This window comes from Phoxinus phoxinus (assembly GCF_949152265.1).
Source record: "Phoxinus phoxinus genome assembly, chromosome: 15".
NCBI classification, from domain to species: domain Eukaryota; kingdom Metazoa; phylum Chordata; class Actinopteri; order Cypriniformes; family Leuciscidae; genus Phoxinus; species Phoxinus phoxinus.
Window position 1 is genome coordinate 4575144 of NC_136890.1, and position 26818 is coordinate 4601961.

The window sequence follows — 26818 nt, forward strand, 5'->3', positions numbered from 1 at the left end:
CGTTATGTCACACAATACAAAGGTGCACCAGCAAGAGGGAGATTAATCAAATAAATCGCTAAACAAATATATGAGAGGTCATTTAGTCTTTAACTTGGACACCACACGCATATTGACTGACCTCGAACAGGTATTAACTTCCTTGCATTTTTCATTTGTTAATTCGCGTGGTTTTGCTGGTTTTTGTTTGAACAATTAGCCTACATTTTGGGCTAAAAGTGTGCGTTACTGAAAATGTACCGAGTAAAATATTACTGAAAATTGATTAGTAATGCCTTACACTACTGTTAGCCTACAGCTAAAAGTAGCCTACTGTAATAATGTATTACTTTTGTAACGCATTATCCCAACACTGGTCATAACATAGCCTAAGTGTGACAAAATAATCTTCACGCAATATTTAGGACGAATAACTGACATCTATTAGAGAGAGAGAAATGTGGAGCTTCGACCAGTGACTATTTGGAAAGCATTGATGAACCTGGTCTGGAATTGTCTTTATTTACAGAAAGAAAAATGTGAGTAGGCTACACAAATGGACTCTTATGTTGGTTTGTAATAAAATAATACACATGCTTTTCTGTTTTATTGAATTTGAATAATATTATTTTGTCTTGTCATAATGTTTTTATAACACTTTTGACAAGAGATGGAGTATGTATATGTTATGTTATAGAAACGTCTTAAATATTAGGTGCTATGATTGATACGCTTTTATCAGTCACCTAAATAGCGTGACTATTTTTTTTTTTTAAGTAGCTAGGCTACACAAGTAGATATTGACGTGAGGTCATACAAACTGCTTGTATAATAATCATTTTAAACACAGAAAGCATGTAGGTCTTGTTTTGTGCATTTCCAACAACTTGACCACTTTTGAGGAAGGTTTGAAATCTGTGGAAAATAAAACGGTACTTGATACTTGCTTGATATGCGACTGAATTCATTATTCAGATTACCAATTCTTCACTGTTTGCAGCTTCTGTTTAAACTGTTGCTTTATTTATTGTTACTCTAATTAATCATCCAATATATCACAAATCCATCAGATGGAAGGTCACCTGACAAACTTTCTCCAGTTTGATTCAATCCTCTTTGATTGTTCTTATACTGTTTCGGTCAAATTCTGCCCTGCCATACACACACTTAGCCTACGCGGAATGTTTTTTCAGCACGAGTCAGTTTTTCCAGAAGAATGAACAGGAAAGGGTATGGCTAATAGCCTCATCATTTACTGGCAGTCTGGCAGGGGCGGCTTAATCGGAAATAGTTTGTGTAAACAAAGGATTTTTTTTAAAATATCATATGGCCCTGTCCCAAATGGCAAACTCCGGACTTGTGGACTTCCTCAGAGTCCACACTTTGGTGACGTCATGTAGTGCAGACCTATAGGGCCCTTGGCGCGAGTCCACGAGAGCGCATTGAGAGGTATTTTTGGGACAGACTTGATAGTCACGCCGGAAATAGGAAGACGGTCCGGTTATTGTTTAAATATTATATTTCTACATTTACATATGACTCAGTAAAGCCCTGACATTCGGTTCTTTTTATTTAATGAATCATAATGCGATCATAGCCTATTATTCAGCAAGCTATTTATGTTTATATTAAATATAAATATATATTTATATTTATGTTTGAGACATCAACCACTGGTTGATGACCATACTGTTTGTATAAACTGTAGGAAACAACTGGTAAAATGTACACCTAGGTCATACAAACCATAATGATATTTACACTTAAATATTTTCTTCTCAGCCATGTTAACAAATGTCCATGAGCGAAAGCTCCTCCCATTCGTTGTCTGATTGGCCTTTCGCAAGGATTCCTGGGTAGTTAAAGTGCGTGAAGCCTGCTTCGCGGAAGACCGCTTCAAGGGTACAAAGGGGGCGCTGCTGAGCACACTTCAGAGCGTTAAAATGATGAATGGGACGGCCTACGGACTCGTAGACTCAGCGAGCACGCGCAATTTAAGTCCACGAGACCAGTTTAAGTCCACATGAAGTGCGCCATTTTTCTGCGCTGCAATGCAGGTCGACGTCCGCACACGGCGGCCATCTTGCCACAGGGGGCTCGCTCACTCGTAAAAAATGTGTTTTATTTGTTTTATGTGTTTTATTTTTACTTTTTAAATAACCATGACTTGCTCAATTTTCTACCGATTTTCAAACGGGTTGGTTTGTTATAAACGTCAGAGATGTAGTTATGATACTGCACTTATGAATAATTATAATATGATATATTTCAACATGTTCAAGCATCCAGAATTATAGCCACGTTAATAACGTTTGTAAGAAACCAAACCGTTTGTAAATCCGTCAAGATTTCAGCGAGATAAGAGGATTTGTGTTCGTGCAGATCACTCATCTTACATCAGATACCACAGAGCTCACCAGAAAGCTTCCCTGTGACAAGATGGCTGCCGGGTGATGCCGTTTGAGACTCCGCCTTAAGACATCTAGCCTTATATGGATATCTATGTTACTGGCAGACCGGTAAGAGAGGAGCTGCAACAAATGGAGAATAGAGGGTTTTCACTACACGTCATCAATCCGGAAATCGTCCATTTTGGAGGCACTGAACGTAAACAATGCCAACTGAACGGACTCGCAAATTTGGCTGATTATTGCTGCTGAAAAATTGTTGAGTTTTGGTCTGTCCTACTCGGTCGCATCGGGAAAAAACATTTCGAGCTCTATAGACTGTCAAAAGTTAAAGAGAAGAGTGCAAAAAACTGATGAAAGAAGGCGTTTGTGGTTGAGAGAGGTACAGCATCAGCCACAAGTGTAAATAGCGTTGACTATGGCTAAAATGTTGATGTAGTTGACTATGGCTACATTCACACTGTCAGTCCAAATCCGATTATCTTTGTATCCGATTGGAATCTGATCTAAAATGATGTTCAATGATGTGTATCGCAACTGTTCAGATCCGATGTGTGTGTCTATGCAGCTCTTTGGTAATATGGCAATGACGTTGCGTTGATGGAGGGGTTTGCATTTGCAATAGAGATGTTGTCTTATTTAAATTTTACAACATGGAAATGTGTAGCCGCCGCGCTGAACTACTGCGTCTTGAGCGGCAGAACTGTAGGAGGCTGTTATGTTATTATGTTAATAATTTTCTGCTCGTCCGGCACTTTGCAACAACACAGCATTGTTTCGACAGTGACTTTCAGCATATTCCCTATAACAACGTCTGACGTTTACATTTTACATGGCGTGAGAGTCACATACCATGCGAAATCCGATCAGAGCGTTCAGACTGAAGCTGATGCCCTGATATGTGATTTGAATAGGATTTCAAACCACATTTGGAGCTTGAAATGGATTTCAGGTGCTTTTTTGGACTGACAATCTGAACGTAGCCTATGTCGGGATAAGAAATAGAAGGAAGAATTGCAGTAAGAGCTAGAGAAGCTATAGCTTGTTTGGATCTTTACCACATATTAACTTTAGTTTGTCAAAATGTCACGCTCTTTCCTGTCCTTCTCTTCTCTATATGATTTTGCTGCTTCCACATGTTTTTTTATTTCATTTTCTGCGGTTTATTACTGTAACAATGTGTTCGGTAGTACATAAACAGTGCAATCCATGCTGTTGTTTACATCCGAGTGCCTCCATAATGGCCGCGCATCCGGGTTACCACCCAGAACGTGATGTTGGTGAAAACCCTCCATATGAGAAAAATAATGTTTTTTCAGAGCTGACCTGGATGCAGAGAGAATCCTTGATGATAATGATGAAGAAGAAAACCATGCTGCTGCTGATCGTAGTACTCCTAACTCAGGCTCTTGAATCCCAGGGCAGATCAGCCGTCCAAGATGAGGGTACTTTTTTTTTTTCTCAACAAAATCAAGTGTGATAATTTTCACCTATCTAACCTGCAAGTAATTTTTGCAATCTTAAGATTTCTTTATATTTATATGACTTCTGTTGTGATTGGCTATAACCGTATCACAATCATTCAAACATGTTCTGTCAGCTTCCTTGATGTCGGTGAGGTTTAGCCAAAGGTGGCGCTCGAACACGACCAAGCTAGCCAAGTTCCTCCCGATAGCTTGCGCTGTAGCTTTGGCTTTTAGCACGCAAAGCTAGGCGCTTCGGAGGTCTCGGAAGGCCTCGGGGTCCGGGCCAGCCTCGTCCATCGACTGGAGGAGTTTGGCCTAGAGAACCTGCAGCATGGTCATCGTGTGCAGGGCCGAAGCAGCCTGACCGGAGGCGGAATAAGCCACAGGTCAACAGCGGCCGGAAAAGACGACTTCTGGAGAGAAGGTGTAGACCGTCGAGTGCTGCTTGCTCAGGCTGAAGGGCTTGTTCGATAGCGAAGGCTTCCAAGGTTGTCGCTGAAGGCGTGAAAATCTGCTAAAATGGCGTTTTCGGGGACTAATATAGGCTGACGCCGCGCCCCTTTGGCGCCCGCACCAATGGATGTGCAGTTGCCGCAGCACAGCCAATGAGTGAGCCAGACACTCAATGTGCTAGCTGTGCAGCTGCAAAATGTGTTTTACATTTTTAGCTTCAGTAAATCAAGGAAAAGGAGTTTCCCCACTGCGTATAGCTACGCAATACGCATTTGACCGTTCGAAAGGGAACCCCAGATCTCCCCCTAGTGTTCAACAAGACCAGAGTAATCGATTGCTCATCGCATTGTGCCAACTAATAGATCGCTGATTAACACAAAATAACATACAAATTAATTATTTACATTCTATAAACCTTTATACACACATTTGAAATAGCGTGACTAAGTGCTGTCAATGTTTCGCCGATTTAGGGATTTATAAAATACATATTTCAATCTGTAAATAAAATACATATTTTAATCTGTCACAGGGGCTTATATATTAAAAGTATGAAACTCACTGACAGAAGGCTGCTTTCAATTTCAAATGCTGACGTGCGCTATATGAAGAGTGCTCGCGCATACGGCTGTGCGTGACTGTGGTTAAATGTAGCCTATGTTCATCTCAAAATGCGTTTATGACGCGAAATTAAGGTAAACAGTTATGTCTTAAGGGATTAAACAGACAGGACAAACCACATCTTATATTTCACAAGAGATCTGTGCATTGGTGTGAATGCAGCTTATCGTATCCCCCGCTGTCTATGAAGTCATCAGTATAAGAAATAAAACAGTAGTAAGAGAAAAATCACTCACAGCTCTTAAAGGGTAAGTTCGGTATTTTACACTTAAAGTCCTGTTTACAGATCGTATCTGATGAAATAGAACGGTTAAGATAAAAATTTGGACACATGCTCCTGTCCCGAGAATTTTAGGTTTAGTTCGCTCCCCCCCCCCCCCCCCCCCACCCACCCCCACAATGGTCGTCTATGTGCACTGGAAGATTCCTTCCTAAAACACATTAAACTTTCGTTTACAAAGATGTGAAACTCACCGAGTGGTCAGGGGTGTTCACTGGTATGTGCACTCAAAAATCGCTGAAAAAGATGCATTCCAACAGGTTTTATCTTAGTTTTTGTCCAACTCCATTAAGTTGTATTGGATTCGGTGTGTAAGGTACGGTATTACTCCGCCGCGGGAAACGGAAATGGGGTTGTTTGTATGCTTTTTGTAGTCTTATGCAGTCGCGGACGCGGTATCGTAGGCTAAGCTATCTAAAATTTTTTACAAGATCGAAGCTATCTGTGTCAACTTAGAAATGGATTCCGAGACATTTATATGGGAGGATGACGGTTTTGAGATCGATTTTGATGGACAGGGTTATAGGTTTGAGCCTGAATATTCAGAGGAGGAATTTCTGCAAAGAAAGGCAGAGTTTGAACTGCAGTTGACAACGGTGTCCAGTGTTACGCCTGTTGCCGAAGCTGCTGCTGTCTCAAGGCTTACAGGCACTTGGTGGTGTTCCTTTTGCCACGAATCTTCCCGCAATTCAGAACTGCACAAATTCGCCCCATTATTAGCTGTCTGTTTGTAATGCTTTCAATGAAGACGGCGATCTTCTGCTTGTTCTGTGTATATGCCCGTGGTTTGCTTGCAATTGGCAAAGGTGCATTATCGCCACCAACTGGGCTTGAGTGTCTATTATTCAAGCTCTCAACAGAAGAATCACGGGTGTGACGCGTTTGGCAAAATAGGTCCACAAAAGCTAAATAAACCTAAAATTCTCGGGACAGGAGCATGTGTCCAAATTTTTATCTTAACCGTTCTATTTCATCAGATACGATCTGTAAACAGGGCTTTAAGTGTAAATACCAAACTTGTCCTTTAAAAGGAAAATGTTCGGATACACTCCTCAATACTGAAAGCACTCTTTGTTTATTGCGTGTAGCCTAATATGTTTTTTGTTCCTCTTAATGTGTTATTATTTTAAAAAGTACTTATAAATACATTTGATATGAAATAAAAAAAAAAAAAAATTTTTTTAAGTTTTATTAATTGTTACGGACAGTGAACAGAGGAGACAAGTGCAAGTAAAACTGGTCTTTATTTGAACAATAAGATGAGCCAGCCTCAGTAACGTGAAGGTAGCAGGAACCAGTCTCAGTCCAATGAAGTGGATCACACGAATACTCAGCATCAATAGAAAGGGGCAGGAACAGAAGTGTTGGCAGCGCAGGCTTGCGTGGACAACTCAGAGGTGCACGGTCAGTGTGTAGCGAATCCTCCGTGAAGACGAGACACAACGACGAAGAACGAGGCAACATCCAACGAAGACCAGACTGGGACACAAGGAACTGGAACAGGCAAGACACATCCACAAACAACGATCTGACAAACCCAAGACGCATGAGGTGAGTATAAATAGGCACTGGGAATGAGTATCACCTGTCGCTGATTCCCCGGGAGGATAATCAGCGACCACGCCCACACACGTGCACACACACACACACACACACACACACACACACACACACACACACACACACACACACACACACACACACACACACACACACACACACACACACACACACATACAAACACAGCGCAAGGAACAGTCAGTGAATCCATCAACCGTGACAGTACCCCTCCCCCTAGGAATGCCTCCTTGATTGTAATCATCAATAAGGGACTGATCCAGGATGTCCCTAGCAGGGACCCAACTTCTCTCCTCCGGACCGTAACCCTCCCAGTCCACCAGATACTGAAATCCGCGTCCCCTCCGCCTCGAGTCCAGAACACGATTTACCGAATAAGTAGGTTCCCCATCTACGAGTCGCGGCGGTGGGGGAACCGGGACCGGCGGATTAATGGGAGAATAAAATACGGGCTTTAATTTGGACACATGGAACACGGGATGAATTCTACTGTACGCAGGATGCAGTTTGAGTCGGACTGTCACCGGACTAATGACTTTGGTGACAGGAAACGGGCCAATGAATTTAGGAGCTAACTTATTCGAGACGGAACGGAGAGGAATATTCTTAGTAGAAAGCCACACTTTGGAACCGATGACGTAGACGGGAGGTCTTGACCGGTGGCGATCGGCCTTAACCTTGGTGCGTGCCCTTACCTGGAGCAGAGTCTCACGGGCTCTGGTCCAGGTACGGTGACACCTCTGGACAAAGGCGTGGGCGGAGGGGACTGCGACTTCGGATTCCAGGCTGGAAAAAATAGGTGGCTGGTACCCTAAACTACACTCAAACGGCGATAGGCCCGTGGATGACACTGGCAACGAGTTGTGTGCGTACTCCACCATAGAAAGCTGTTGACCCCAGGAGGAAGGATTCTTGGATACCACACATCGCTACATTCTCTCCAAATCCTGGTTGGCTCTCTCGGTCTGACCATTGCTCTGGGGGTGGTAACCCGAGGACAGACTGACAGTGGCCCCCAGTAATTTACAAAATTCTTGCCAGAATTTGGACACAAATTGTCAGAGACCACTTCCGTCTGGAGGCCATGCAGACGAAAGACGTGATCAATGACAGTCACCGCTGTCTCCTTGGCAGAAGGTAATTTGGCCAAGGGAATGAAATGAGCCGCCTTCGAGAACCGGTCCACTACGGTCAAAACAACCGTCTTACCTTGAGAGGGCGGAAGGGCGGTGATAAAATCTAGCGAAATATGGGACCAGGGTCTCGAAGGGACAGGCAGCGGTTGGAGTAACCCATCTGGGGGTCGATTGGAAGTCTTACCAGTGGCACAGACCGAACAAGCCAAAACAAAATCTCGAATGTCGCGAGCCATCAACGGCCACCAGAATCGTTGCTTGACCAAAAAGCTAGTACGGTTTACTCCTGGGTGGCATGCCACGTTAGAACAATGACCCCATTGAATAACGTCGGACCGCAACCCCTCCGGCACAAATAAACGATTCGGTGGGCCCCCGGGCGGAGGCGTTACCCCTTCTAAGGCCGTCTTGACCTTCGATTCAACCTCCCATGTGAGTGTGGAGATGAATAGAGTCTCGGGTAAAATGCACTCGGGAGTAGACGGGCGTGCGGATGGATCAAAAATACGAGATAAAGAATCGGGTTTGATGTTTTTGGAACCCGGGCGGTACGAGAGAGTAAAATCAAAACGACCGAAAAAAAGGGCCCACCGAGCCTGCCTGGAGTTGAGTATTTTAGCTGATTGAATGTATTCCAGGTTCTTGTGGTCAGTCCAGACTATAAAAGGTACCCCCGACCCTTCTAACCAATGACGCCATTCCTCCATCGCTAGCTTGACTGCCAATAACTCCCTGTTACCAATGTCATAATTACGTTCGGTAGGCGACAAGCGATGAGAAAAAAACGCGCAAGGGTGCATCCTGTCGTCTGAGGGAGAGCATTGGGAAAGTACCGCACCTACCCCCACCTCTGACGCATCGACCTCCACCACGAACTGACGTGATGGATCAGGGGCTATCAAAATGGGAGCGGAAACAAAGCGGCTCTTCAGGTTAGCGAATGCAGCCTCGGCTGCATCGGACCACCTGAACGTCGTCTTGGGGGAGGTCAAGGCTGTCAGAGGCACGGCTAGTTGGCCGAAATTACGAATTAAACGTCGGTAAAAATTGGCAAACCCCAGAAACCTCAGTAGGGCCTTACGGGAATCTGGACTTGGCCAATCCACCACAGCCTTAACCTTGTCGGGGTCCATACGCATTCCCTCCGACGAGACGATGTAACCTAAGAAAGGAACAGACTGTGCATGAAAAGCGCATTTCTCCGCCTTGACAACAAGCCCATTCTCTAACAACCTTTGAAGCACTCGTCTGACGTGCTGAACGTGTTCCTGGAGAGACGAAGAAAAAATCAATATGTCATCCAGGTAGACATATATGAACTGGTCTACCATGTCTCTCAGCACGTCATTGACGAGTGCCTGAAAAACCGCTGGGGAGTTGGACAGCCCGAAAGGCATGACCAAATATTCAAAATGCCCCCTGGGGGTGTTAAAAGCGTTTTTCCATTCATCTCCCTTCCTGATGCGGACCAAATGATAAGCATTACGTAGATCCAATTTTGTGAAGACAGAGGCTCCATGCAACCGCTCGAAGGCTGAAGACATCAACGGCAAAGGATAGGTATTCTTTTCCGTGATGTTGTTCAGCCCCCGGTAATCAATGCACGGTCGCAGGGAACCGTCCTTCATCCCCACAAAAAAGAACCCCGCCCCCGCTGGAGAAGAGGAAGGTCGAATGAACTTGGATGTCAGAGAATCAGAAATGTATTTCTCCATGGCCTCCCTCTCGGGAATGGAAAGAGAGTATAACTTGCCCTTAGGCGGAGACGTACCTGGCAGAAGATCTATAGCACAGTCATAGGGACGATGCGGAGGAAGAGAAGCAGCTCTGGACTTACTGAACACTTCCTTCAGGTCAAGGTACTCCGCGGGCACGTTTGACAAATTCACCGGCTCTTCCTGCAAGATAGAACTAGACAGAGACGAACCAGCAGACATTAAACAAGACGCATAACATTCAGTACTCCAGGCACAAATGGAGTTATGTCCCCAGTCAACCCTGGGGTTATGTTGCACGAGCCAGGGATGACCGAGGACAATGGGGATGGTAGGGGAGTCAAGGAGCAGAAAAGACAGATCTTCGGAATGGTTGCCAGAAGTGATGAGTGTGAGCTTAACGGTAGAGTGAGATATGGTGGGTAATTCATGTCCATTGAGTGCGTTGACCGAGATCTTGTTGGTGAGAGGTATGGTGGGTATCTGAAGTTTGTGTGCTAGAGTGTAGTCCATAAAGTTACCTTCCGCTCCGGAATCGATGAGGGCTTGGCAGTGATGAGTCTGAGTTGCCCACTGCAATCTCACCGGAAGGAGGGTGGAAGAGGGTTTCTGGATGGAGACCCCGCCCGACAGAATCCTCTTCTCTACTGCCTCTTTTACGGGGCAGTTATTGAGAAAGTGCCCCGAACCTCCGCAATTGAGGCATAATCCCCGGGATCTCCTTCTCTCCCTCTCCTCCCGGGAGAGCCGGGCTCGACCCACCTGCATGGGCTCCGGATCGTTGGCGGGGCTGACCGCATCACGACCACTGGTCTGGGGGAATCCATAATCTCTGGGAATCGGAAGGGAACGGTTACGCTGCTCCAGGCGATGCAGGCGAGCGTCCACTTGCAGAGCCAGGTCAATTAATCCATTGAGACCTTCGGGTAGATCCAAGGAGTAGATTTCGCGTTGGATGCGGTCAGCCAGCCCATGCAGGAAGACATCCCACTGCGCCTCCTCATTCCAGCGGCACTCTGCGGCAAGGGTGCGAAACTCAATGGAATACTCAGCGACAGATCTCTCCCCCTGAGAGATGTTCGCGAGTCGACGAGCCGCTTCTCTCCCTGCGACTGCTCGGTCGAACACCCTCTTCATCTCTTCCGAGAGTGCCGCGAACGAGGAACAGCATGTTTGTTGATTCTCCCACACCGCCGTCCCCCACAGAGCCGCAAGCCCGGACAGCAGGGTAAGTACGAACGCCACCTTCGACGCTTCCGTACTAAATGTCTGGGGCTGTAGGGCTAAAAACATAGAGCATTTGGTCAAAAAGGCTCTGCAGTAGTTAGGCTCACCCGAATAATTCTCCGGCGTCGGTAAACGGGGTTCATGTGGACGGTTAGGTGCGGGAGGAGCGGGGGGTGGGGGCGGCGGTGGGTTGGGCGCAGCGGGCATGGCCAGTTGTTGGATTTGCTGGGTGAGCCCGGACACCTGCGCTACCAACGCCTGAACTGCGCGACCTGTAGAGGCGAGATTCTCCTCCTGCAGATCCATCCGCGCCGTGTTGTGAGAGAGATAATCCGCGAGGTCGGATGAACTTGCTGCCTCCATGACGGTCAGATCGTTCTGTTACGGACAGTGAACAGAGGAGACAAGTGCAAGTAAAACTGGTCTTTATTTGAACAATAAGATGAGCCATCCTCAGTAACGTGAAGGTAGCAGGAACCAGTCTCAGTCCAATGAAGTGGATCACACGAATACTCAGCATCAATAGAAAGGTGCAGGAACAGAAATGTTGGCAGCGCAGGCTTGCGTGGACAACTCAGAGGTGCACGGTCAGTGTGTAGCGAATCCTCCGTGAAGAACGAGACACGACGACGAAGAACGAGGCAACATCCAACGAAGACCAGATTGGGACACAAGGAACTGGAACAGGCAAGACACATCCACAAACAACGATCTGACAAACACAAGACGCATGAGGTGAGTATAAATAGGCACTGGGAATGAGTATCACCTGTCACTGATTCCCCGGGAGGATAATCAGTGACCACGCCCACACACGTGCACACACACACACACACACAAACACAGCGCAAGGAACAGTCAGTGAATCCATCAACCGTGACATTAATAAGATTAATTAATAACCAAAAAAGTAGAACAAGAATCGTTTTTGAATTGGATCATTACTCCCTGAATCGGAATTGGATCGGATCATGAGATGTTTAATGATTCCCAGCCTACTATACAATGATCTTTGTTGAATAATACAGAAGATAAACAGCTTAAAAAAATTTGCAATTTAAATCGCAATTGCAATATTGGTGATTTTTATTTTATTTTATTATTTTCCAAAATTGTTCAGCCCTAATGTGCACACAACAGCAACTGAATACTACACCAGATAGCCGTGCAGTGCGATAAGAACAGTGACGACTTTGAAAATATTGGAATGTGAACTAGGCTTTAGAGTCACTCTCTTTAGTACAGTCACTCTTATTTTTGCTTTGGATTACTGTTCTAAGATGGTCATTCTCCTAATATTGTTCACATTGTAGTTTAATTTAGTTTCAAAACAGTAGTTTCAATTGACCCTTTTAATTTTTCCCCATCTTACTTTCGATCTGTTCCTCAGCAATGGCTCCTGTTTGGGCTCAACCTCATAGGATGCAGAAGAATCTCCTCAAAGTTCCGGTCAGCAACACTGTCAAGTTTCATTGCCAGGCCAACGGTAACCCTACGCCCACACTCAAGTTGCTCAAGAACGGCAAAGAGTTTAAGAGAAACTGGCGAATAGGAGGCTTCAAGGTGAGGGCAACTGGAATAAGAAAACACAGGCAAATAAAGCATGCATCTAATGGCGCTTTTCCACTGCATGATACGGTACAGCACGGTACGGTACGGCTCACTTTGTGGTGCTTTTCCACTGCATGGTACGGTTCGCTTCGGCTCGCTTTAATGGTACCACCTCTGTTGAGGTTCCAAGTGTACCATACAGATACTAAAATGTGACGTGAAAACACTGCAGATCACTGATTGGTCAGATAAAATTGTCACTACCAGCGTCATTATATTTGCGACACGAGACACGAGTTACTGGCTATATTTAAATAGCCAGTAACAGCCACCGCTGTAGCGCCTGTTTTTAAACTACTTGCTTGGCTTGGCCTGAAGAAAAAAATGGATGGGGCAAAACGGAATGAAAAAGTGTTTTAAGAAGTAGCTCAGCTCTTAGCCGCACACAATCCCACCCACTTTAAAGCTGTACTAACTGCAGTGGAAAAGCAAACCGAGCAAAAGCGAAGCGAGCCGAACCGCGCCGCGCCGCGCCGTACCATGCAGTGGAAAAGCGCCAACACTCTCGATCAGACACCTGGCTTTTTCGATTACTTCATGGCATGCTGCTTTCCTTGATTTTCAAAAACATTATAAAATAATTCCAACATGTTTGCTGTGTTTTTTTAAATGCAACTTAATGGCAAATGATCAAACAGTAGCAATATTGAAACTTTGTTCTATGAAAAAAGATCCATGAACACTCTCTTTGATTGGAAAATGATGACAACTTTCATTTAAGGGTAAGCTATAGGTTTGTCCAATGAAAGGCAAAATCAGGATTCACCTACATCCTAATTCATCTGCCCTTTAGAGATGCGTGTTATAGAGCTTGGCCTGAGAAGAGCTCTGTGATGCCTGCTGCAGACTGTGCAATTTCTGCGATCCTATAAGATCACTGTACACATCACACTGTACGCCATAAATCTAATAAATTTGTGTACGACATGTATGTAGACTGTACGATGATGACACATATTGAATTGTGGTGAAAGATTGTGTATTTCAGTTAAAGGTGCTCTAAGCGATCCTGGGTGACGTCACTTCTTGTTGACGTTCGAACTATTGTCAAACAAAACGGAGGCTAGCTAGACCCTCCCTCCTCCGCATCTCGTCAATACTCTATAAATGAACATTCAAATTCATAACAAACAGTGGATGAAAACAACCATTCACATAATTTGTCGCCATACTATTAATTTGATTGATCATTTACAATACAGATTGATCGCTAGCTGCTACAAACATATGTTGTATTCACCAAAGTTAACGCTGACTGCATAGTTCTAGCTAATTATATCCTTGTGTGGGTTTGGCGAACATAAGCGTCAATTTAGAGAAAAAAAAAAGAAAAAAAAAGAACGTTACCCACCTGTCAAGCAAAAACCGAGCAACCTGAATGTTGGACTTGAAGCCCTGCTGTCGGCGGAGTTCTCGCCATCTTTCAAATGCTTTACCGATGTAAATTCGGTACTTCGCGCATTCTTTATCCTTTTCCCTCTTCTTTGTAAGTTGATCAACGGAACGTCGTCTCTTTGGTCATTATTCTAACTTCCCTCTTGATGCTTCTCTCCTTCACACACACCCCCTTCATGTGCACGCGCACTAACCCCCAAGACCCACCCTCAAATACTTCTTGCCAGTGATTGGCTGGAACACTGTTTGTTATGTTTCGTGGACGGGTTAGTCCAGTTTGTTTTTGTTGCTGTTTGTGGAGCCTGTGGTGTCTACAGAGACCGCGTTTTTTTACAGTGTGTTCAGGGGACAGGCAGTTAGCGGATAGTGAGGAGATGTTTGCTGTATGTGACAAAAAATATTTTGGCCTGACATCACTTAGAGCACCTTTAACTTTAGTCAGATGCATTTACATTGTTACTGTGCCTCAAGATGCAATCAACTCTGTGTCTGTTAAGATGTGAACCAAAATGGCCCATACAACCGGTGAGTGTGAATGACAAAGCAACAACATTGCTTAGAGTAGATTGTAGTATTTATCAATCTCCTTTGGGAGGTCCTAACAGTTTTCTATTGAATGTATCCCTTTTGTCTTCATGTATAAAGTTCTGTCACTCAGACTCACACCTAGCGTTTCATTCAGGGCTCCAGTTTATGGAGGAGCAAACCTGCAGAAATTAAAAATGAATAGATAAATAAATGTGATAAATATATAAATAAATGTGATAATAGGAAAATAAATAAAGGAATAAACGACTTGATAAAATAAATATGATTCATTTTTAATAAAACTTATTTTTGTATTAAAAATATTTTTGTTATTCCCCTTAATGTATTATTTTCTGCTTTTATACATTTTTACATTTCAAAAAATCGTTTTAACTTTTATTTATTCGTTAATTATTTATTTATTTTTATATAGGCTATTTATTCTTACATTTATTGTTTAGATTTATTTATGTGTTAAGTTATTTATTTCCACATGTATTTATTTTTAGATTTATTTATTTATTTATTTATTGATTCATTTATTTTTACATTTCCGTGTGTAACATGGAAATGAGGAAGGCGGTCCTTGTGTAGCTTCAGTGCATCATTGGTTGAGAGCTCACGAATAGAATTGTCAAGCCAGCTAATCGATAGTGAGGAGATTTTTTTTTTTTTTAATGGCGGCAAGAAATAATTTGTTGTCCAGTTTGACACCCAGAGTCAGACACCCAGTGGATGGTTGGTTTTCTAGTCTAATGACTGTTCTGTAATAACTGACTAGATCTTGACTCTAAATAACTGAAATGGTTACTCTTTTCAAATACCAATGGCTTCTAGGAAAATCGGAACAATCCAGGGCCGCGTTTCCCAATTATAGGTCCATGGGTAGACGCTTTTGGAAAACGCGACCCTGGATTTTTCGGTTCTTCCCATGATTGTCAACTGGGTAAAAATGAAATCCAGACACAGTATCTGACTGATGAGGTTATAAAGAATGAACTTCTGTAAATTAGTTGCGTTACATACCTGCAAAGTAAACGTTTAATGCTCAACTGTTATAAAAGCAGAAAATACATTAAGGGGAAAAATAATACAAAACTAAATGTCATTAAAAATTAATCATATTTATTTTATCAAGTTGTTTATTCCTTTATTTATTTTTCTATTATCACATTTATTTATCAATTAATCACATTTATTCATTTATTTATTCATTTTTAATTTCAGCAGGTTTGGTCCTCCATACCAGTTGACGGCATCCCGGGTCTTTCCTGGATGTGCATGGAAAACTTGGATGCATGTAACTATATTGGTGCCAAAATATGGAATGCCAAAAGTGCCAAATTCTGCATAAAAAGTTTTCACCTCGCTCACTACCCTCGACGGTGGGGTGGCTGTGCTTCTGCCAGGCCACCTCCACCCTGCATGTGAGGCCAAGGCACTCTTAAAGCTACAATATAACATTTTGTCACCGCTAGGGGTCGTTAACCTCTTATACATGTAATAACAAAGACGTATATTGATGATGCAGTGAATAAGCGGAATCATTGAACTTGCCGTCATGCCGATGGATTTAATAATGTTTATGGGAAATAATGTTTATGGATGAGTGAATACATTCATGTTTTTTAACATATGAAGCAGGGCGCGATTGCTAATGAGAAACAGATATCAGCGCCTCCCGCGGATATAAAGGAATGCGGACATTTCATTCTACCGAACTACCCGCAAGTGCTGAATTAATACTCAAACTGTTCAGTTTATGTGAAAAATTGTGAGGTAACGCAGCACTGTTACACTTGGTTTACACTATCATACTAAACTGCATTTGAGTGTATTGAAAGTTATAATGTTATTCTATATGTTAGTTTGTTGGAATTACATACTGATCATATTCTAACATTTCATCATGTTGAGCTATATAACATTGATTCGTTTTATATACATTTGCTCACCTGTCTAATAAAGTACATGCAAGAGCGCCGTCTTTGTCAAGTTGTGAAGCTCTGTCAAGCCAAAGTTTGTCGCGGACGCGGAGCTCTCGGCATCTCGAAAACAAGAAAAACTTTTATTTCTCCTTTTGTCTCAAAGTCTGCTTGCCATGGTCCATTATATTTGAATGAAACAACAACAGCGTGGCGCTAGACAGTACGCAGTTGTCCATGTCTGTCGCCATGGTTACTATGGCAGTACTAGCAGAAACTAGGGGTAAACCAGTTTTTCCTAATATTACGTCAGTGACAAGGGACGGGTACTATTTAAAATTGTGAATTTCTCTGAACGTTTCTTGGAAACATTTAGGATAATGTAAGTACACAATTGACATAAATATATAACACTGTGCAAGTGGTTTTGGGATATTTTGATACAAAATTCGTACATATTATACCTTTAATGCACGAGGTTTAGTTCTGAGCCAGGGTTGAGCTGCGCATGTTGACTGACCATGATCAAAGTCAGAGCGCAGGCCCTCAGGCCAGATGTTGTCCACCTTAGTGGTCCAGAAGCGCCCCCTGGCTGGGCTTGCAGAGGTGCGAAAGGCTGTCAAAGTACGCTTTCTCGATGCTCCCATGTCACAAGGTGGCCTTTTCAGCGACACTGTCGAGGACTGGCCCAGCAGTTCTTCAAAGTCAGTAGCAGACTTAGGAGCAGCCCCCGACGTACCATCAGAGTCCCTCGTGGGCCGCCCCTCGTCTGCTCGTTGCCAGGGGTGTCGTCCCCTGGAATTTTTTTTCCAATAAAATCATTTCGGCACATCCTGCTATACTGTGTCCGCTGCTGGAAGAAAACGCCATGCCACCCGTCTCAGCCGCTGTTTAACCCTTGTGCACTGTTCGATTTCTGTGTACACCCTTTATGGTGCGGGTAAAATTGACCCTAATTGGATTCAATACAATTCCTCAAAAATCACACTATGAAAAACAACAAAGATTCAGGTACAAATTGTAAACTTTTAATATCAACATTTGTCAAACATTACAAAAAAAAAAAAAAAAAATGAACATATGATTTATGAAAATGTTTTTTAACCATTTTTTAAAACAGTTTTGTTTTGACAAAATTTTGTTATTATTATTGAACAGTATACTTTTTTTTTTAACGTTTTCATATTATTATTATTTTACATTTTATGCTTAGAACATCATAACTGAACAATTAAATTTAGCTGTATAATGAAAATAATGTTTACTTTTCCTAAGTTGGCTCAACTTTTGTTTTGTAGACTCATTTCATAAAGTCAAGAAGTTACTTCTGACATGATGAGCACACAGCAAGTGTGTGTTTTCTGAATATGAATTTCTTGCACTTCACACAAGGTGCTGGTTTTGCTCTCGCACTTGGATGGGCACACCTCACATCACAAGTGCCCTGCTGCCATACATAACATACATGTTTTTATTTAGTGTCTGTTTCTTTTGAATAGCTGCCTATGAGGGTCAAACTGACACTATTAGTAATAGTACGAACGTATAGTCATTTTGTTTGTATATGTCAAAACACATCAGCATGTTGAAACTTTGCATGCATGTTCATGATAATAAATGAGAAAAATTCACAAAATATCAAGAAAAAAACAAAGGTTTAATATTATTTCAGGTAGTTTGAAAAAATAAATGATAGCTAATTTTTACAATCTGGCTGACAAAATATTTTTCTGTATTGAAATAAGTATGGACAAGCTAATTTTTTAGCTTCATAAGGTAGTAAAAAGCCACAATAACAAAATATAACCAATAAATGTTATTATTTTGGGTCGGTACAGTTGCCTTAGAGCGTTAAAATATGCGGGTCAAATTGACCCGCGAACATCACGAACGTAATAGTAATTTTGTTTGTATATGTCAAAACACATCAGCATGTTGAAACTTTGCATGCATGTTCATGATGATAAATGAGAAAAAGTCACAAAATATCAAGAAAAAAAACATAGGTTAACCAGTATTTCCAACAACTAGAAAATCGAAACGGGTCAAATTGACCCGCAACATATAACACAAGGATTAAGCGGTTGGTGAAACATCACCCCTGAGATGGGCGACCCGGAGATGGGTAGGGCTGCTCTCCCACGGTGGAGGGCCGGGTAGAGATATTTTGAGTCAAAATTCTGTTCCGCCACTGGCGTTTCAATGGTACCAATTTTTTTTTTTTTTAAAGAGCAGTTCCTCTATCCCTGGGTCCCAAGAGGGCTCGGAGGGCAGTGGTACAGAAGCGCCACAGCTGTATATCTCTTTTATAAATCTGATAAAACTAAAGACTCTTCGGAGATATGAAGGATGCAATACTATTCTATAGGTACTGAAGGTACTCTATAGGTCCCCTTTAAGTTTTAGCGCCATGATCAGTAAACTATTTCATGTTGCATTTTTATTGGCTAGTCAGTAGATGTAGGTCGTAGCAGCAAACACACTGAAATGATCATACTAAATTTCTCACACTGTTAAATTTTTTTAATCGCAGACTCTCTTTGAACCTCTCTCCCTGTAAGACGTAGGACCACTGTTTAGGAGCCATGACCACAGAAATCGCCACGATTTTTTTTTTTTTTTAATCATTAGTGGACATGGAGTGGCCTGATTCTCACTCTCCACCATAAAACACACTATTCTTTTCACACTGGATTTGCTTGCTGCTCTTCTGCCTTCTATTGCATTTAGCAGTTTCCTGCTTTTATATGTTTGGATCCAAGTAGATTTTGTCTTAATCTATAACGAAAGAGGTCTAAATCAGATTCACTGTTTGTTTTTTTTTTGTTTTTTTATAATTTATACATTATGAGGTAATGCTAATATATATTTTTTTTCCTTCCACTTGGAATCTGCACTGATTGATGTCCTGGTGTCATTCAAAGCTCTTATTGTGTATATCTCTGTTACTGCACAGGCTCGGGAGCACATATGGACCATCATAATGGAGTCGGTGGTACCGTCAGACAAAGGCAACTACACCTGCCTGATGGAAAACAAATACGGCAGCATCAATCACACCTTCCAGCTGGACGTATTCGGTCAGACATATTTCTTGTCTTACCTCTACATTTTAAAAGTTAGGTTGATGTAAATGTAATCTTCAATGACAGGCACATGTATTCTTGTGATGGTGCGTGTTAAATGATCCATTGCAAATATGAAGTGTTTACCTGAAGCAGTGGATTCAGACGTGTTAGAGTTAGAGACATGGTTAGTGGCTGAGATTACAGTAATTGGAATAAGTTAATACATTTCATACACTGATTGGCTGACTTAATTGATGCCTTTTTTATGTTACACTGATTTATTTGCTAAATAATGAAGGTATCAATCAAGTCCACATCAGTCAATCAGTGAACCCATGTAGACAGAGGCCACTGTGCCATACATAGCTTCATCATCTGCGCCATACACACCATTGGAATTAGTCACGCACACACAAGACACTTATACATTTATGCCATCAAGTCCTCCTAGGACAATCAGAGGTTGTAATTGCAAAGGGACATCATGTGCATGATTTTGGTCAAGGTCATTATTTTTGGGCAAGGTCATTATACTTTTTAAAATGTAATGTGTGAGTTTTTTTTTTTTTTTTTCAAGAAATGCAAGTGGAAGCACATATTTCCAATGAGCCTAGGTTGCAACATTTCTATGCAGCCACAGAATTGTTGAGAAAAGTTTAGTTTAGTTTTGTCGCACAACAAAACATTTAGAATGATTTAATGCTATCTTCAGCAATGCCCAAAATGTATACAAGCTAAATCAGGGATCAGCAACCTAAATATCCTACACTCACACACAAAGCATAAGTCGTAGTTTTGGACTGTCTGGTGTGCAGAGTGTATCAACTTACTCCATTACTCACAGTGAGAACCAGTGGCAGATTGTCTGTATTTGCCCTCTTTTGTTCAGAAGGCCTGAGAGATGAGCTGTGGCTTCAAAAAATATTTCCACTCATTTTCAAAAATTACTTGCTCAGATTCTAGTTAGAATATGAGTCTGATACTGCTCCATTGTGCTATGGTTATGGGGCGTGTTTCAACCGAACCAGGAAAGAAAATGCCTCTGGACTCAATTGGATAGACCCAACGGCTCTGGATAGACCTACACAACTAATCAGAGCAACGGATGTTGTTTTTCAAATCACACCTCAGAATGTGTTGTTATGTGTCTTTGAGGGTAAATGCATACACTTTTTGAACATGATTATTTTGATGGGTAAAATTTTTATTTTTAAAGCTAAAACTTTATCAAATTTATGTATAAAACATTTTAGGAAAAGAGTATTTCATCAGTATATGCTGGAAACAATTATAGCAGGAAATAACAACAGAATAACTGAGCATGGAAATAAATGGAATGTCTGCTTACTTGAGTTAGAGATATAAATATTATGTGTACTTTCATAAAGATGCGCCATGTGTCATGGCATACATGTTTTGCTAATTCTGTGGTATTTTGTTTATTGATTTTTGATTGGTATTATAGATTTATTTAAAAAAAAAAATTTTTTCTTATGTTATTCTGGTTTTTTTTGTGATAACACTATGAATGTGTGGATGATTGTGGTATGAATGCATGGAGAGGTGGGTGGGGGGTTTGAAGCTTGTCTTGTCATTTTACTCTGTAATAAAAAAATAAAAAAAATCAGAGCAACGGATGTTGAATCCCGTAGGAAGGACGGCAAAACATCTTTCCGATAGACAAATGCCTTGATCCCGGTTCTCTGTTCCTCTTTTAAAATGAATGCGCTGTCGATATCTTCTATAACAGACGCTATGGTGGAATCTACACGTCTCAATTCTCCAGCGGCAGCCACCTTTGTTGTAAACAAATTCAACCCAAGCGCTCTTTGGTGACGTGGATGATTACGTTACTGTTGATCATCTGTCCATCATTGTATAAAGCCCGCCGTGACAATTTGATTGGTCCGAACAGCTCTGGTTCGAGCATAGTTGCTTCACAACGGATCAAGTCCAGACCGAACTTCCCGACCTCAAATGTTGTGGGCGGGGCTAAGTTCACCTGGCATCCAGGCTACAAAATTACAACAATTATAATAAGTTTCTAGTATGCATGCTCCCTACAGCCTCTGAGATTAATGAATATCCCATTTTCCACAATGCTGATACCAACTTTGATTTCTTTAAGAGGGAAAAAGGATAATCAGGGAAAATCATTTATGAGAGTAAATCAGGGTAAAAATCATTTATGTTATTTGTTCTCCTTTTAACCACACAGCATACAATGTTTGTGTGTTACAGAGGGTTCACCGCACAGGCAGATCGTCCTGGCTGGTTTTCCTGCTAACCGTACAGTAGTGGTGGGAAGTGACGTGGAGTTTGAGTGTAAAGTATTAAATGATATTCGGAATCGCATCCAGTGGCTGAAGCACGGCGAGGTTAGAGGCAGGAGAGTCGACCCTGACGGACGGCCCTACGTTCGGATCTTGAAGGTAAAACCTCTTCACTAGTCTGAGATTCACAGAAGTGTGCCTATCAATTTCAGTTAAAATGATCATATGTTCCTACACAAAATAATGTAGTGACACAGTTTACAATATGTGTCTTACAGTGAGTAAAAATAAACAAGTACACTCATTGTCAAAACTCTTCTCTCTCCTCTGGTGGGTTTTCTTGAATCTCTCCGGCTTCTTTTCTCTAGACGGCAGTCTACACTGCGGATCAGGAGACGGAGGTACTGCTGATCAGGAATGTGTCTTTAGAGGATTCTGGAGAGTACTCCTGCTTGGTTATGAACTCTATCGGCCACTCTTTTCACTCTGCATGGTTGACTGTCTATAAAGGTATCTTTGGTTCTTGTGGTGTTGTTTTGGTTGATGGTTTCATGTCCCTTTTTAACAGCGGCAATTTACATGTACTCAAATTATCTGTTAGTAATCAAATTGATGGGTCAATCAGACTGAAAAGATTTCCTGTAAATCTGTATGAGTTCGATCCAAAATAAATTTCAACCGGATTGATAGGGCTGGTGTAGTCCTGAAATAATCCACTCTACAGGAAAAAAAAGCATGTAAACGCTTGAATTAAAAAATGTTTGATGATTTTCTGACTGATTTCAAACTGGTCAGTGGATGCAACTACATATTTACTAAATATTTGCTAAAAACACTTCTGACTTAAGCCTTGTTTATACTCGACGCGTCCGCACGAGCGCGAGTCTCCGCTGACTGCGTGCGCACCTCTCCAAACGGTCGAGGCGTTTATACTTGACGCGCTCGCCGTTGTACTATTCTTTGAAACTACAGGTGGCGACTCGAGTAATTGTCCTCTCTAAACCATCAGGAATCGGTGAGAAGAAGAAATATAAACACGTGACAATGTTTATTTTAGTTACCACCACCACCAATACAAAAATAACCGTGTAAAACCCAGTAAACCCTGAGATTATTACTTGTGACACTAGAACAAAATATATGTAGGCTAGCCTATATGGGAATACATGTACGTATACAAATAAATTAACGATCTCTGAAATATTTTCTAATTTCACTAAACATTTCATTAACTTTCGTGTACATTTGTATTAACCATGGACCTTAATGTTCATTAAAAAGGCTTTTTATGCTATTGTATGCTCAGTTTTTAAATGTAAGCAACTAATTTAGGGGTGCTGGTGTGATGAGAAGTTTGTGCCCGGCCAGATTCGGCTCGAAGTCGTTCATCTTCGGATGCGGAGCCGCGCGCGATGTTACAAAATCTGCCGTGCACACCGCCAGGCGAAATGGGCCCTTGCGCACCCAATGCGCACGACCGCCCACACCGCAATGGCGTCATTTTTGCCGCGTGCACTTCACGCACGCACTTCACAAGGCTTTAAATGTCAGCTTTCTTTTTAGATATATCTTTGAGGGAAAAAAGACAGTTATACTCATGCACATAAGCATTCGCTGAAGTTTTATTTGGTTATATATGTAATACACATATAAACGAATATGCGAATTGCAATATTTAAGGTTCATATAAACAGAACGTCCAGAATCTGAAATCAGATTGGATTGACAAAAAGTAGTGCATGTACACATACCTACTACTTTGGGTTGAATTCCGTCACGCTACTATTGTGGTTTCCATAAAATCAAACAATTGCCTACTTTGTATGATAGTTTGATTTTGTGGAAGGCACAAGCTATTATGTTCATGTTTAAGGCATTGCCAATGCTTTTAAATACGGTTGCACTTTATTTTGATGGTCCCCTTTAGACAGCTATAAGTAACATTGCACCTACATGTCAACTAACTCTCATTAGAGTCTTAGTATATTAGTAGACTGGTAGGGTTAGAGTTAATAGAATAAGTTGACGTACTTGCAAAGTTATGAATAGTCAGTAGAATGTCTGTTGAGGATCATCACAAGGAAGTGTTGTTAAGATATTAAACAGAAAGTCTACTAATACTCTGAGACTTAGTTGACATGTAGATGCAATATTACTTATAGTCAATGCATGTCTAACAGGGACCATCAAAATAAAGTCTTACTGTAAATACTAGCTTTTACACAAGGAGTATGATTTTTTTATTTATAAAAAATGGCAATGCAATTATTTTTTCATAAACAATACTATTCTTTAACCCCTGTAAAACTGCATTATAATATCAGTTAACCTGGACATTTTTTCCCATGTTTAAATAAAAATGTAACTAAACTAAAAATGAAAAAGTGCGCTGCATGCCCGCCAGCTACAACATTTCTAAGTTATTTTGCAAGGATCATGTCACTTTGGTTGGTCACTTTTTAGAGCTTTTTTTGTAACAGGATTCTGACCCTCATGTTTTTTCTGGTCTTGTCTTTTTAGAAGAGCCCAAGTATCCTGTTGACATATCGGCATCATCCTCCAGTCCAGCCCGGACGGTCCTATACCTGTCTTCTGTACTGACACCTGCCCTTGACTGTGTATTTTTCCCCCTTATGGTAGTTTTTGTTCATTTGGTTGTATATTGAGTCAACTAAAGCCCACCATTTTCTCTGCTTTCTTCTTTGCTTCTTTCTTTTTTCTAGTTCTCTCCGTCCTTAAACCATGACATCCCAGCCTAGGTGGGACCCAAGTGGGCAACATGCACAAGACCCATCTCGGTCCCAGCTTATAATACAAAATGCTGTTAATTTTTATTTACAAAACATTAATATAGAATGTGATGGACATTATTTTATCGTAGAGTGAAATGTTTTTTGTAAGCATGTAGTGAATGTCCATTTGAGGAAGAAAGAAATTCGTAAGATTCTTTTTATAAAATTATTATTATTACTCCTACTTTGAGATTTTAAAGTTACAGGTATATGTTAATAAGCAGTCCACTTTGAGGATAAGCAGTCCAGTGCAGTAACAAATGTGCTTTATAAACACAGAGTTGGGTCAGCCAGAGAAAAACTAATGTTAAAAAGTAAAGGGTCATGAGCCCAAGTAAAGCAAACACTGGTCACCATAATGGTGACATGAAACGAAACATTGCATACAACATTATATCTAAACTTCTGTTAAATCTAAATAAGAACACGTGTAAATGTATGTCAGAAATAAAGTCCAACTGGTAATAATAAGTGCAATAATGTGTAATGGCTCGAAGTCAGTAGTTCTTGTGTTTCTCTTTTTTTCTGTTCTTGTTTCTCTTTCCTTCAATGATTCTTCTTCTTCTTATTAATAATAATACGTTAATAATATGTTTATTTTTTTATAGCACCTTTCATTGAGGGTGCTTTCACACTGGTAGTGTAGTTCGGAACGGGGCACGGTTCGCATGAAAAATCGCTAATGTGAACGCTGTCATGCGGACCGGGGGTACCGGGTGTACCACTGGGGTACCGAACCCGAGACGACCTGCGGAGGTGGTCTGAGTTCGGTTGCTCCCGAACCGTGCCGCGGTTCGTCTGAATGTGGAAGCAACACGGACTTGGGTGCGCGCTTGCACAGGAAGTTAGTGACCTGCGCATGCATTTTAGCTGATTATTATGTATTTAGTTAAATATAACACATGTAAGGGATGATAGCAGTGACGTGCGGTCTGTGCCTACCCTGCCAAATTAAATAATTATTTTTTTATTAAATAATAAACATGTATTTGTATTTTTACTGTTTATTCTTGTGATTTATATATGCAATATGTGTGTTATTCCAATTGTTTAGACGTTATGATGACAAATGTAGCAGTTACACATAATCAAATAAAAAACAAATGGTAGAATACGCAGTGCTTTTACTGTCCATTCATTGCAGACGACAAGCGGAAACCCCATGTTGCGCATGCGCACTTCGATCCTGTATTCTTCAACATGTACGGCAAAAAGCACAATTCTGCTGTGCCTTTTGTATGTAAATATGTTATGCAAGTAAGCATCTCCGTAACATATCAGACATGGACCAATTAAAATTGAGATATGACTGGACATTTGCGCAGCTTACGTCATTACACCACAGCTACTCTACATGCCTAATCCCCACCAAATTCAAATCAAAATGACAGCACCGGCCGATATATCACAGAGTTAAGAAAATTTTCCAAGCTCGATTTTAATTCAAAATCTGAGTTAATAGCAAGAGGGAGGTCTACGCCAGCCTTAGATGGACTATGGACTAGTGCAGCAAAAGGGCCCAAAAATTGTCAGAATGTTTCAAACAGACTGGAAACGAGAGTAAATAAATGAAAATATGTATATTATTACTTTTTATTTATTTATTGGGGGACCCCCCCCCCATAGCTTTCTCTATGGCTCTGGTTTAGGGGTGGGTTTTGGGATCAGGGGGTGGAGATTGGTAGGTTTAGGTATATGTAAGGTCGGAGGAGTTGGATCTGGATCCAACTCCTCCCCGTGGATTTCATGTTCTGCAGTGAGAACCATCTCAGCAAAAGACCACCTTATGCGACACACACACACACACACACACACACACACACACACACACACACACACACACACACACACACACACACACACACACACACACACATAAAGTTGGACTTTATTTTTGACATACATTTACACATGTTCTTATTTAGATTTAACAGAAGTTTAGATATAATGTTGTATGGAACATTATGGCTTACAGCTTATGAAAAGCTTCATAAGCTGTAAGCCATATAATCATCAAAATTATAACAAATAAAGGCTTGAAATATCTCACTTTGCATGTATTGAGTCTATATAATATATTAGTTTCACCTTTAAGTTATATTACTGAAATAAATACATTTCTGCACGACATTCCAATTTTTCGAGTTTCACCTGTACATGTCTGCCTCCTTGTGTTGAAAAAACTAGAGGTTATCTGATATCAGCTGACAGATTTTGATTGATCAGCTGACAAATTCTCTCCAATTGACATACTTTATTATTTTTTTATTTATCAATCCTCCTTGATTATGCTTATACTGTTATGGTGGACTTCCTGGTATCCCAAAAATAAAAGGAAGGAGTCATCCGACACTTACACTTTA

At 41.4% G+C, this 26818-nt stretch overlaps 1 protein-coding gene across 3 annotated transcripts; it reads left to right on the forward strand.

Moving 5' to 3' along the window:
• LOC307012125 (fibroblast growth factor receptor 1-A-like) lies at window positions 1–25566 on the forward strand. Of its 3 annotated transcripts, XM_079638420.1 has the most exons (8): window positions 1–130; window positions 3707–3832; window positions 12254–12426; window positions 19279–19402; window positions 21632–21822; window positions 22032–22173; window positions 24184–24279; window positions 24387–24540. In XM_079638420.1, the coding sequence occupies exons 2-8, from the start codon at window positions 3718–3720 to the stop codon at window positions 24407–24409; spliced, it is 864 nt and encodes a 287-aa protein (XP_079494546.1). In that variant the 5' UTR covers window positions 1–130; window positions 3707–3717; the 3' UTR covers window positions 24410–24540. The 3 variants fall into 3 exon arrangements, with proteins under 3 accessions (XP_079494546.1, XP_079494544.1, XP_079494545.1); XM_079638418.1 differs by having other exon boundaries at window positions 24184–25566; XM_079638419.1 differs by lacking the exon at window positions 1–130 and adding an exon at window positions 416–518 and having other exon boundaries at window positions 24184–25566.
• Window positions 25567–26818: the final 1252 nt, after the last annotated feature.